The 12,884-nt window shown below is 37.4% G+C and overlaps 1 protein-coding gene and 1 long non-coding RNA gene across 2 annotated transcripts in view; one reads left to right on the top strand and one right to left on the bottom strand.

The window, feature by feature from the left end:
* adgrb2 (adhesion G protein-coupled receptor B2) overlaps positions 1-12,884 on the bottom strand; it is a 315,878-nt gene that overhangs the window by 153,671 nt on the left and 149,323 nt on the right. The window contains exons 3-4 of the mRNA XM_015056969.1: positions 8,584-8,664; positions 4,818-5,006 (exon numbers count right to left, since the gene is read on the bottom strand). Coding sequence (XP_014912455.1) covers positions 4,818-5,006; positions 8,584-8,664 — 270 coding nt within the window. The remainder of the gene's footprint in view (positions 1-4,817; positions 5,007-8,583; positions 8,665-12,884) is intronic.
* LOC106962511 (uncharacterized) lies at positions 6,241-11,090 on the top strand. Its single transcript, XR_001427986.1, has 3 exons — positions 6,241-8,193; positions 10,616-10,670; positions 10,767-11,090. It is a non-coding gene; the product is annotated as an uncharacterized LOC106962511 (long non-coding RNA).

Consider the following 12,884-nt stretch of genomic DNA (forward strand, 5'->3'; position numbering starts at 1 on the left):
AAATGCAAAAAACATCAAAGTCAGTAAATACATTTGCAAATCACTCTATGCATTAGAGTTTTACACACCAAACGTATTGTGAAGAAATGGTGCAAAAAAGAAGAAAATATTTTGCAACAACATAAGGCAAAAACAGAGGAGAGATATAGTTAATATAACAAATGAGAAGAAACATCAAAACATAGTTTGGGCCACTGAGGAATCTAGAAACTGAGGTCATGAAGACGGATTAGAACATTCTGAAATATTCAGGGAGAAACCTCAGGAAAAAGCCCTTGGATGAGAGGAAGTCCGGGAAAGAGGGGCGAGCATTTGAAGAGATGCTGGAAAAAGAGAGCGAGAGAGAGCGTGCAAAATAAAGGAGGATGTAGAGACGAGGAGGGGCAAAAGGAGGGTGTACGACCAAGCTGGAGAAACTTAGAGACAGGGGGATGAAGATTGCAGCTTCTATGTTGAGCAAAGCTAAATAAATCATTGCAATAAATAATTAAAGCCCCTCTGTGAAGGAACGCTCTGAGCAGCAGCAGTAGAAAGCAGATAGAGAGAGGGAAGATAGTGGGATTTAAAAAGTGTGGGGATATGTGGAGCTGGTAAATAGTGAGATGTCCTTAAATTCAGAAGAAGAAGAAAAAAAACGTGTTATCAGTGTATGCGCTGCTTTAACCAAAAGACCTGATGCTGTAAAAGTTATGGATAACTTCAGAGCATTTGAGATTTTCTGAATCATTTAATGCAATGCATATTTATCAGATTTTACTTTGGGACCTGTTTTGATCTAGAACCGGTTGTACCAGCATATTTTGATGAATATAAATACTGAACCGGCTTTCTTGGCCTGTGTTTATTTTTGCGAGGAGAGTTGTCAGCCTCAAGCATTCAAACATATTCAAACATTTATGTAGGATCAGATTTAGCCTGGTTGTACAGGGCAGTGAAAAAACATTTGTCTGACATATTTCCTGTTTTTTTTTTTTTTTTGCTGTTGTGGAGGGCGGGGGGTTAGTTTCGTAGTTAAATCCTTTGGATGCACACACAAACTTTTAATGTCAGACAAAGATTGGTTGAATTTTGACATGGGACATACATAACATGGTGTGCATGGGACAACCATGCACCGCGGTGTGCGTGCATGGTTGTTTGTCCTGTCTGAACAAAAACATCTAATCATCTAATCATAAGTCGGTGTATAACAATAGCCCATATCCCGCTTATACAGGAGCTGTTAAATATGATCACTAATTTACATCTCAGGAAAATGACGACATTCTTTTCCCTCTCTTACCTAACTTTAAGATGAGCATACCGTAATTAGACGCAGTCGTTATATTCTTACAGCAGGTTGACACCACGGCTGGATATTTTTGCTTCACTATTTTCGAGGAGAAGAGGCAGTAATACACTTTTAATGTGTCAATGCTCCTGTGTGTACATTTGCATGCAATCATAAATCTGTAATGAGTTCATTGTTGCATCCTTGGCTGCACTCCCGGCCCATTGCTGGGATGATTGCTAGAAGTGTGGCGTTGTACCATTTGACTGTGCACTGACCCAAATGGACTGTATTCATGATACGCTATTGCTGCACCAATGTTTAAATGCCACTGGATCTATGGTAAATGAGCTGTAGCGTAATACAATGTGAGCTGAAGTACTACCCCTCTCGCATGCTTTGGGCCATGTAAACCGTATACTCAATCACACTCACTAAAAAAAAAAAAAGAAATAAAAAAAGAGTTAATTTGCCAAACCAATTACTGCCGAGTGTCTTTTGTCAAGAGAGACTATTACTTAAAACTTATCATCAGCAGCCCATTAATTTAAAAGTTTTCCCCATGAAAGGCTGAGAGAAGAAAATGTGTATTTTCCACTCCATTGGCTTTTTTTTTTTTTTTTTTTGTTTTTGTCCAAAGTACTTTTCCTTAATGTTTGCACTCTTCTACAGACAATAAATAGTACTTACTCTCACAATACTTTTGGGAGAAGGGGTAACAAACTCGCCACATCTCAACAAACTCAGAAAAGGATTACAATCACAACTAGCTTTGAAAGACTTTTAGTGTTTTCAGAGCAGGAAATATACACTTTAGTTGTATAACTAGTCCTTATTACCCTGGACAAAAAGCTGCTAGTTATTTTAAATTGCTGAATTATAATGACTTTGTTTCCTTTCAGTTTAAGCTTTGTATCTTTATCCTTTAGTTTGAATTTCATCAGTTGTTGACTAAGTTTTGGCATAGAGTTGCTTGGTCATATATTACCTGGTTAACATTTTGGAAAACATTTCTTTATGTTAAAAAAAAATCAGAAAGTGCTGAGTTCTTATTTTCTCTCTCCTGCAGTCAGTAGCAATACCTGTGAAAATGTTGGACTGGGCAGCAGGTTCTTTAAGAATCTGTAATCAGTCTAGAATACTGCAATCCAGGTCTGACCAGTCCACAGACAGTGATTTTCTTGCTTGTCGCAATCTTCAAATAAAAAAAAAAAAGGACACAATCTCCCTCTTTTCAACTGTTTTCCCTTGTAGAATAAAGTTTTCGTAGATCTCGGACAATAATCCAGTTCAGATTTGACAAATCTGTAGCTTTTCGGTGACCTACATGTGATTAAATGCATCCCAGACTCCTTACAAAACTGAAATCTCTCATTTGCTGTACAGAACTCTTGAAACAGCATCAGAAATTGCCTTCGGGTGAGCCATTAGCTCACCACGGTACACACCCATATTTTTCTTACGATGTCTACCCAATGCATGCACCCATCTCACTTTTAACTGGGTGTGTAAATAAGTTAGACAACTAGGTTAATTTGATTTTGCCTTGCGGTGCCCTCGAGCCTCATCAGCCTGGGAAGAAAGCTATGAATATCTCCTGTATCTTAAACTGCCACCGAGATTTTCCGCAAGCTAAAATGTAGCTACTGACATTCTTAATTAGCTTGCATCTGTATACATTCCATGTATATTTATGCCTCTTTCGAGAGTGTGTTGTTGTCAGCGTTGACAATAGATAAACAAATGTAGAAAATCATTCCAAACACTTTCTGGAGCAGCAGAAAAAGTCAAATGCAAGTTCACTGAGCGCTTCTGATATCATCCCAACAATCCTACTTACTTAATATTGGTGCAATCCTATTCTGGCAGTCCCATGAGTGCCAATAAAGCCCTCCACAACCATGTCAGAAAACATCAGAGGAACCGAGGGCAAAATGAAATAATAAACGGAACATAACACAGCAACCAATATCCCATCAAAGGAGCAGCTGAGGATATTACTATCGACACGGAATAGGAAATGAGGTGCTTAGACATACAAATCGGCCTGGTAAATTTGCATAAAGACAAGATTAGCATATGCACTGACAAGAGAAGGCAAATTTTCCCTTTCGCTTTTCGTGGGGAGGAGGGCTGGATCAGTAAACACTCAACACTTGAATCCTATGTGAAACTTCAAATGGTGCAAAAATAGGACGTCTAGAAAACCCAAACAAAAATGCAAGGAAACCTGCCAAAATGAAGCTTATCTAGAATTAGGAAAACAGATCAATTTCAGTCTTTGTATGCACACAACGCTTTTAGTATTCATAATATTGCAAGCAATCTGTAGCACACTGTGAACAGATCATAATTGGTTTAAAGAATATATCAAAAGCAGAAAATACTGGAATAATCAGAAAAATACAATTAAGTTGTTAAATTCTTTCTTTTAAGTATTTGTCGACTTCCTTTTGATTCTCCAAGGAATTTCACAACTTTATCTTATGTTGCAGTTTCTCAATACTGAGGGGTGAAGTCAACATGATCAACATGAAGTCAACATAAGCAAGTTAGATTTCTGCGCAACAATCACAAATAGATAAGATTGTCAAAGGGGCCCACATGACTAACAACACTGGAGAGAAAAATGCAAGTATGGTAAAACAACAAAGGTTGCTCTGCAGCCTCATCAAGATCTAAGTTTCAACTGTAATCAGCCCAATCAAAGTAGTTCTGGACTGGAAGCCCTTCAGCCTTTCGTCGAACAAAAACCAGTATATACTGGTAATCAAAGAGAAGCAGAATTGACCTCGCTAATAGTGCTGTCAGTCTATCTAAATTGAAAGTGATTACATCTAAACTCAAACAAAGATAGTATCTGCTGTTGGATTTTTTTACGTTTTAAGGACTTATCACTGAAGTTTAGGCAATCCGTCCGTCACCAATCAGTGATTCTCGTCTATTTATGTGTGGCCATTTTGGCTGTTATTGAAATCATAGAAAATGAGAGCTATGTTTAGAGTGAAATCTCTAAATTTAGGGGCAATGCACTGTGTACTTCAGAGAAGTGCTAGGTCTACTGGAGCAGTCGACAAACTAAAACTAAAAAGAGTTTGAACGTCACTTTAAGTTAACCTTTTAACCAGAATCGGGTGTATTTCTAGCTTGATCGACGTTGATCCATGATGCACACCGCACTGTACTACATTCATACTGAACATACGATGCCAACTGACAACAACAGTCTTTGGCATGGACGTTATAGCTGTGTTAAGAGGACTCAAATTCATCTATTTTCAGCATCAGTGAAGAAGCGCAAAAGTAAAAAAAAAAGAAGAAGAACTCAAAAGGAAACATCAACATTTTGAGATGTGCTGCATTTCACTGGCTGAGTGCAAGATTGAGGGACATTTTCAGCAGGCAGCAGGAGGACTTCTCAAAGTAAGAGCACTGTACAATGTCAGGAAATTTACCAATTAAGAAAATGCAAAGAAAAAGCACAAAAAACCCAATAGGTTCCAACGGGGCCTTTATAGAATGCAGCCGAGATGCTTGTTTGCCGTACCTGTACTTATGATTCCAGGTTCACCAGGACAGGAAACTGTGTTGTTGCACATGCGCGTTTCCCGCAGAGCACCACTGCAAAGCGTGCCATAAGGAGAGGAGACACAGGACCGCGTCCTCACTTGCCAGCCTTGCCCACATGTCAGAGAACACACACTCCACGGCGACCACTCCTCTGCCGCCGGATCACCTAAGGAGGGAAATGTTTAGGTTGAAAGACGATTCTCTGCATTTTGTTTTTTCAATGAGCCCAAGTCTTTATTTGGATATTTGTTTTTTATCTTTCACTTTTTAACCAAAGTTATGCTATGTTTAGATCAAAGAGAGTGCCATATTTTCTATTTCTATTCAACGATAATATGCTTGGATGGTAGGATGTACTCTTATTAATGGGTTAAAGTGTGGAATCCATTTTGGAGATGTTAGGAGAACTGGAGCAAGTAAAAAGAAAAAGAAAGTTCTAAAAATATTGCATAGTCAATTTTAAAATCTAATATTGCTGTAAGCACAAACACCTCATTCCAAGAAACAAACCTCACAAAAGTCTTAATTTTGCATCTTCATAATATTGGTTTGTGCCATTCTTGTTTGGCAATCATACTACTCTCTTTAGTAAACAATGTTAACTGACTAAATCTATCTCTTAGTTAAATTACTATATATGACTAAGTTACCTTTATACATCTTCCAAAGTATAGAAAAAACGATCTATAGAGGGGAAGTCAAGAGCAATAAAATGCCTGCATTTCTGTCAACTGGCATCCATCTGAGTCATCAAGCTCAAGAACAGAAAAACATGTCCAATATTCTCAGGGGCTTGGTGTTAGTTAGACAAGTGACTGAGAAATAGAAAAGCCAAGAAACAGATGTTCCTTAAGTGGAAGAGAGACCTTGCATTCACAAGAGAGTACTGGAAATCGTTTGATCGAAAGGCTATAAGATTTCATAGAAAAAGAAGAAATGTGGTGAAAATATTGGGTATAGTGCATTTTTTTAAGAAGAAATTAGGTTTTTTTTTCTTCAATTTTATGCTCACGATACTATTAAGATTAACATTTTATGACTGCAGTAAAAAAAAATGTTTTCTTTAGTCAGGCTATTTATTTCACTTGCTTAACACCAACTCTGTAACAGGGGCTGTCAATCAATTACAATACTTTGTGATAAATCACATGTTGGCCATAGTTTGTGATTCACTGCATATTTCTAAGAAACCTTAGAATATGTTCATAATAATCCAATGAGCATTGAAACAACACAAATAATGGAGAAAAACTGATTTTAAATGGGATTACAAAAAGTAAATGGAGAACATTGCAAAAGATACGTCTTATGTTTGTGCTGGTTTCAAAATTTGTATTTGTTTGATGCTCCTAAAAACATGAAAAAAAAATCAGACTTTACAGAGGAAACTGATCCAAAAAGTCATGACAAGTTTTCCTGAGGAAGATTTGTTAGAAAGAGCTTATTGAAACTAAAAGTCATAAAAGTCTGCAGAACTTATTTAGATCAAGCTCAAAAATGTTTTCCATGGATAGATTTTAAACCTGCTGTTTAGAGTACATCGTTTTTGATGTAACAGGCATAACCTGGGACTATTTCTTGTGTCTGATGTTTTTGTATTTAACCATTGTCATGTTGTTTTCATTGGTTCATAGAGGCTTAGTGTTGGATAACCCATCCGTTACGGACGCAAATTATGTTTTTGCCATGTTGTTCTTGTCTAGAACAGTGAAATAATTCTGGGTATCTTCCCATTTCCTCCTCCTGTAAACTGTGAGCACCATTTACAGAGTAGAGCAGAAGAGTAGAAGAGGTGGACAGCAGGGGAGAGAGAGAGTGGAGCTGTTTTCAGAGATGACATTTTAATTAATGGCATATTATTTTAATTAATGGCGTATAGAGAAAACAACTGAAACAGAGCAGGAATAACATTCAAACTACAGCACAGAACATGAAGTATGAAAGCCTGTGCTTTAATTGTGTGTAAGAAAAAAAAAAAAACAAGGTTAAACTCAATTTTGCTTCTGTGGTTAACGCCTTAGCTTTGACAGCCCTACATGTTATATTTTAAAATTTAGATTATTTCCACTGGTATTTTTATTTCGCTTGTTACTCATCAAATTGACAATCCAACTGAAACACGATTGACTTCTGGAAAAAAAAAAAATGGACGACACAACCTGGATTCATATGGAGCGTGGCAGCATTGTTGCGAGATCCAAATCTGAAGAAAGATACTAATATTATCATAAAAAGACAAAAGATGTAGGTCATCATTGCAGATAGGCCTGTCGAGGAAAAGAAATCCTATCTGAGCAGTCTGAAGGATAAAAAAATAAATACATTTCAAATCATAATTCATAGAAAAACATCTTTAGCACCCATACAAGTCCGAGTGCTCGCCCTTGATGTGCAGTTCTCCAGCCAGCTGTGGCGAGGGTCCCATTGTTCCCACTCAGTTATGCCCTTGAAACCAACAATTGAACACAACTGTAAATTTCCTCTCCCCCCCTTTTAAATTGTTTATGAGCTTCGTTGTCCTTTGATCGGGGCGTCATCACACGGCAGAGGAGGAAATCGAATTAATTGCATGTCCGTTAATCGCATTACATCTTCATTAACATGCCGTGAGTCAGGGCTTAAGCTCATCACACGTGCCTGGAGGAGAGGAAGAGAGGGGAGGAGCAGGGAAGAGCAGGAGGGGAGAGCAGTTGAGAAGGACAAGATGGAAACCGGGGTTTCCCTCTCCATAGGCTCTCCCTCCTCAGCACAGCGGTGGCTTTTTGAAACGACTGTCTCCATGAATCCTAGCCCAGGTAAGTATTGGATTCATTAAGATAGAAAGTGTTATCTTTTCTTCAAATGCTAGAAGTCTCAACTTAAACCACATACAGTGCCTTGCAAATGTATTCAAACGTCTTGAACTTTTCGACATTTTGTAAGAACTACAAGCTACAGTGTTATTCATTAGGCTGGTATCGAATACGCCAACATAAATCTGTGCCCAACTGAGAAATGGAAGAAAAATGACACGCGGTTTTTAAGTGGGAAGTATTATGTATTTTCCTGTCACTTAGTGTCATTTTCTAGCACAATAAAGTAACTATGCAACCTTCAGTTGTTATAAAAATGCTGCATGTAAATCAATCGTAACTTAAAAGAATTTGATGAATTAAAACTGGCCTCTGCCTTCAAAAAGCTCCTACACTTTCTGATGTGATCACAACTACGGTCCTCCATTATGTAGTTTACAATCGTTCTTTTTAGCATTGGAGTGAGAAGTAGTTCATATGATAATCTTGCTAATTGCTGCCGATGCTAGTCTGGAGGAGCTGAGTGAGGGAAGAGGTGCTTCTGAAAATAACAGCCTCTAGGTGGGTATTAAATACAGTTTTCATTAAGCATACGTCTCTCTATTTTTAAAATATGGACTGATGTAGTATTCTAATGTTACTATGCTAATGTTTTCATTAGCTGTAAGTGGAAAATCACCATAAATAACCAAAATAAAGGCTTCCAATCATCCATCTGTGGGTAATTAATATATGCAACATCTTTCACTTGGTGATAAAGCTCCTAAAACAAATGGGTTTCGAAAATATTCAGAGTTTTCGAATGGGTCTGTAATTAATCTTCTTTAAGTCGTCCCACTGTGCAAGCACACAAAGAACTGAAACTTTTCAGGTACACGACAACTTTCGGAGGTCAAGTTGTTCTTCATTTGCTCCAGGAAGCGAAGACTACCTCACATTCCTAACACTCACCTGTTTGTGCCTGAAACACACCTGGCAGGTCAGCTGATCGTGGCCTTTGGGTCTTCACCTTCAGGTCGTCATCGTATGGGTCTGAAACAAGCAGGAGGCATAAGCTATTAATCTGAAGCTCAAAATGTGCTTTTTGAGCGCATTTTTTTTATGTATTGATCAGGTACTACAGGTGTGTAATAGTTTTGTCTATGCTTCAGCTTTAATGCTTCGGCGAATAGGAGCTCGGCATCCTCCACTTCCATTTTTGCACATTCATGGAGGTCAAAATAGACAAGTTTTGGTACATCCAAATCACGACTTGGCAAAATAAAAACACAAACGCCTACATTTCCTTGGCTTGCTCCTCATAGCAGAAAATTAACGGGATGTGCTGATGCAGTTTGACGCATAACGTTCACACTTAGAAAAATGGAATGTCAAATCTTCATAATTACCGAAAACCAGAGAAAAGGTCATTTCCAAGAACTCCTCGACTTTGAAAAACAACATAAAAGGCGCTGTGATGCTGCTGTGCATCAAACACGACATGATGTAAAACTTCACTAATTCAAACACTCAAATAAATAAACAGGCTGAATAGCCTGAGCTTTGGTCGGTCATTTCAGAAACATGATGCAAGTGTTGAGCATGTATGGAGAGGGAATACGCTTCCTGAAAAGTATAGCAAACAGTGCGGAAGTCTGTTTTATCTCAGTCGGTACAAACGTATAGTTGCATGAGCCGAGGCTGTTGTGTGAGGTGCAAATTGATTTGTAGGCTCAGCTTCACCAGCACAAGACTTAATCAACTCCCACAGCAGGGGAAACAATCCTTGATTGGGTAAGATCTTCTTCAGTTTGCCGCTTCTTGCCAGTGGGATATTTAGCAGAAGTTATATTCATAAAAACAAACAAACAAACAAAACAAAAAAAAGGAGCAAAGACAAACGGCTCAATGTCTGAGGTACATGATCCACATGGGATGCCAGTTTATGTGTTAGATTACGCAGCGCATAAATGATTGACAATCAAAATATTTAGCATTAACCTAGAGGATGAACTAAGAAAGAATACATCAGGGAAACACTGCCGCAATGATCTGCAAATTAACACTCAAGAAAATATGTGGTAGTTTTGCTGGTAAAGATATTAAACAGAAGTGGCTGTTGTAATTTGACTCTACAAATCTGTCAAATCATCCAACTCTTTTTCCAATAAACTTCTGTTATACTTTGTTCTCAGCAGATTTGTTTCACCCCTGGACATCTCCAGTATATAAAACAAATCCAATATGTAGGCTTGTGATTTTACATTGCTTTTCCATTGTTCAACATTCTGTGAAGCCTGATTACTGCACTTTCTGGAAAAATACATAAAGAATGTGGTTTTGGCTTTAACACTAGTATTGGACAAGATCATTCGGAAACGCAACGGAAACAACAGCAAATAGCAACGTATGAGATGGTAAAATTTCACGGCAAAAACAAAGTCCTTGTGTACTCTGAGGAGATTCTCATGGATTTACATGATTTGTTTTACATACTTTTTGGCAGTTTATACTAGCTAAAAAAGACATACATATTTGTCTCTCAGTGACTACATTTCTTTTTTTTGTTTGTTTTTGTTTATTGGAACCAGTTTTATTTATTGAGACTTTCATAGGTCATCATCTACCAGTTTTAGTTATTTAACATGACAGAAGAATATCCTATAAACTGACATACCATGACTTGTGTCGTATATGCCCTGGATTAAAGCTAACAAAAAGACTTAGACTGAACTGAGCCTTTGAATTCAACATAATGGCACATTATAAGAAAATATGTATATATATATTTAAATAAATATGAAACAATTATCTTACAGTTATCTTACTCTCAAAAATGTACTGCAGTTCTTTAACAGTGAGCTTTGAAGATTTTTTCTTATTCCCTGTTTCACCATCTTCTTCAATGTTCAATCTTTTCAGAAAAGATTGTTTTGATTCATTAGTTTTTTGATCATGAAGCTGCTAAGTGCTTTCTTATTTATATTTTGCTTTTTGCTTTCAGGTGGAAACCCTTGTCGCTCTGGAGAGCAGAGAGTTCAGTGAAGCAGCGCTGGCGAGTAATGTCTCACATAAAATGACCAGCGAGAGCTACTTCTCCATCCTATTGTTTTCCTTTTCCCCATTGTTTGTCTCTCTTTGCCTTCGCTGCACAGAGGAGGATTTAGATGGATGCCGGAGCAGAGTTCACGACGACCGAAAGGGGAGATCAATATTTACAAACCCGTTTGAGCGTTGACCTTTCACAAACTCCGCCATACTGTTTAATGTTCTGGCCTGCACTTTAATGGACACATCATCACGCACTTCATCAAGCTGTCCTGCCCCCTCGTACGCCTACTTTATGCACTTCAGGTTTTTGTTTTTTTTTTCTTTCCTTACAATCTCAAGGGGAGTTTATCCTTGAGATGTTTTGCTTGGAGTGTGGTAATAACTTTGTCAAAGCCAACTGGAGTATGACTGAAGTAAAAGAAAAAAAAAACATATTTCTGCTCTAAGAAATGAAGTGATCACATCCTCTTAAGCTGCAGGCGCTAAGTTGATTGAAAAAGCCTATTAATATGTTGAAGTGAATGCAAATCTGAGTAAGCTCAACATATGAATTATGAATCTGCCTTAATACAGGTGATTTAAAGAAGCAAGCTTGATGCTAAAAGAGGTGTAATTAAATCAAGCACCTCTAATCCGGTTTCCTTTAACCCCCTATTCTGGTAATCGTCTGGGAATGCAGCTATTGACGCAGTTGCATTGAATTAAGGGCTAGGAGTTAATGTAATAATGTGGGTGTTTTCTGGCTAAATATGTCTCTCCAGCTTGGGCACAGAATCTTTAAACGACTCTCAAGTGCTGCTCCGGTAATTCAAGGGTGTCAGTAAACATACTGTAAGTTATTACAGAAGTGCGTTTCCACTTGGCAGGGTGCAAACGTAAATCTGTTTGCCGATACTTTTGGAGAAGACTTTAATCTAATTTTAAAGAAGTATTAAAAAAAAAAGAAAAAAAAAAAAGAATGTAGGTCAGATTTAAAGGTACAAAGCTGTGAAAAAAGTGTATATTTTCCCCCCTTTCATCGCTAGTTTTGCTTTTCTTTTTGCCGATATTAATATCAAGGATGGTCTAACTGAAAATAAAATGCAGTTTTTAAATTATTATTTTTTTATTAAGGAAAAAACGTCACCCAAACCAACCTGGCCTCATCTCAAAAAGTAATTGCTTTGGGTTGTCATCCTGCTGCATAGTCAAAGTTCAATTCTCCCCCAGTATTTTCAAGTGGAGAGAAGAATTTATCGTTCTATCAGACACTAGTGATACAGGTTTTATTTATGTATTTACTTTATGTTTTTGGTCAGCTGTCATTTTTGCCTTGATATTGTGACATGGATGCCATTTAGCAGTGGCTCTATTACACAAAAATTACCCAAGTTTCCAATTATTGTGTAAGCCATAACATGATATTTATGAGCTAATGCACTTCAATATATGTGTCAAAATCATACAAATTAACTCATATATATGAATTTTATTCAATATGTGTGAATAAAAATACCTTTGGAAACTTTTTATTGATGCTCTTATTTACAGATATTAACTAACTCCACAAATCATTCTATAAATTTGCATAGCATTGATAGTCCCTAAATCAAAAGGTCATAGTATTGATTCAGAACTATAAGGCCAGGTGGATTTTAAAATAACCATTTTATTTGATTTCTAAATTTGAGGAAACATATAATTTCACATCTTTACTTAAAATATCAATCTGTTATTACCTATGCATAATGATGGGGTAGACGTTGTTCTTTTAGTCTACATGGTGTGACAGCCCAACAATTTTCAAGTCCAGATATTTTATTTTGCGCTTTTCCTTTTTGTCAGATGACCTTCAACAAAAGCAACCACGTTAATCAAAATCAAATGAAAATTGGAAACAAAAATAAATTACTCCGCTGTGCAGAAGGAGCAGAAATCATTCCTTGAAATTTAATAGTTTGCTGGGTCTAATAATCACTGGTTAGTTGGAATTCATTGCTGAAAATCGCAGCGTTTCTAAAAGCATTCTTGCCCGCCTTCCATTCTCCTCAGTGCTTTCGACTGGCGCCTTCATCACGGTGTTAAGAGAAGGGGAGACCTTCGAAAAGCAAAAACAAAAACAACATAAATCCAAACCGATACACGGCCCAAGCACCAAAGCTTGAATATATATGAGCTGGACACACATACCCTGTGATACACATGACATAACTGTTTTGAGCTAGTATAAAGAATCCTTAGGA

The sequence above is a fragment of the Poecilia latipinna genome, unplaced genomic scaffold (genome assembly GCF_001443285.1).
Source record: "Poecilia latipinna isolate Pla-1442-1.1 unplaced genomic scaffold, P_latipinna-1.0 Scaffold1422, whole genome shotgun sequence".
NCBI lineage: Eukaryota > Metazoa > Chordata > Actinopteri > Cyprinodontiformes > Poeciliidae > Poecilia > Poecilia latipinna.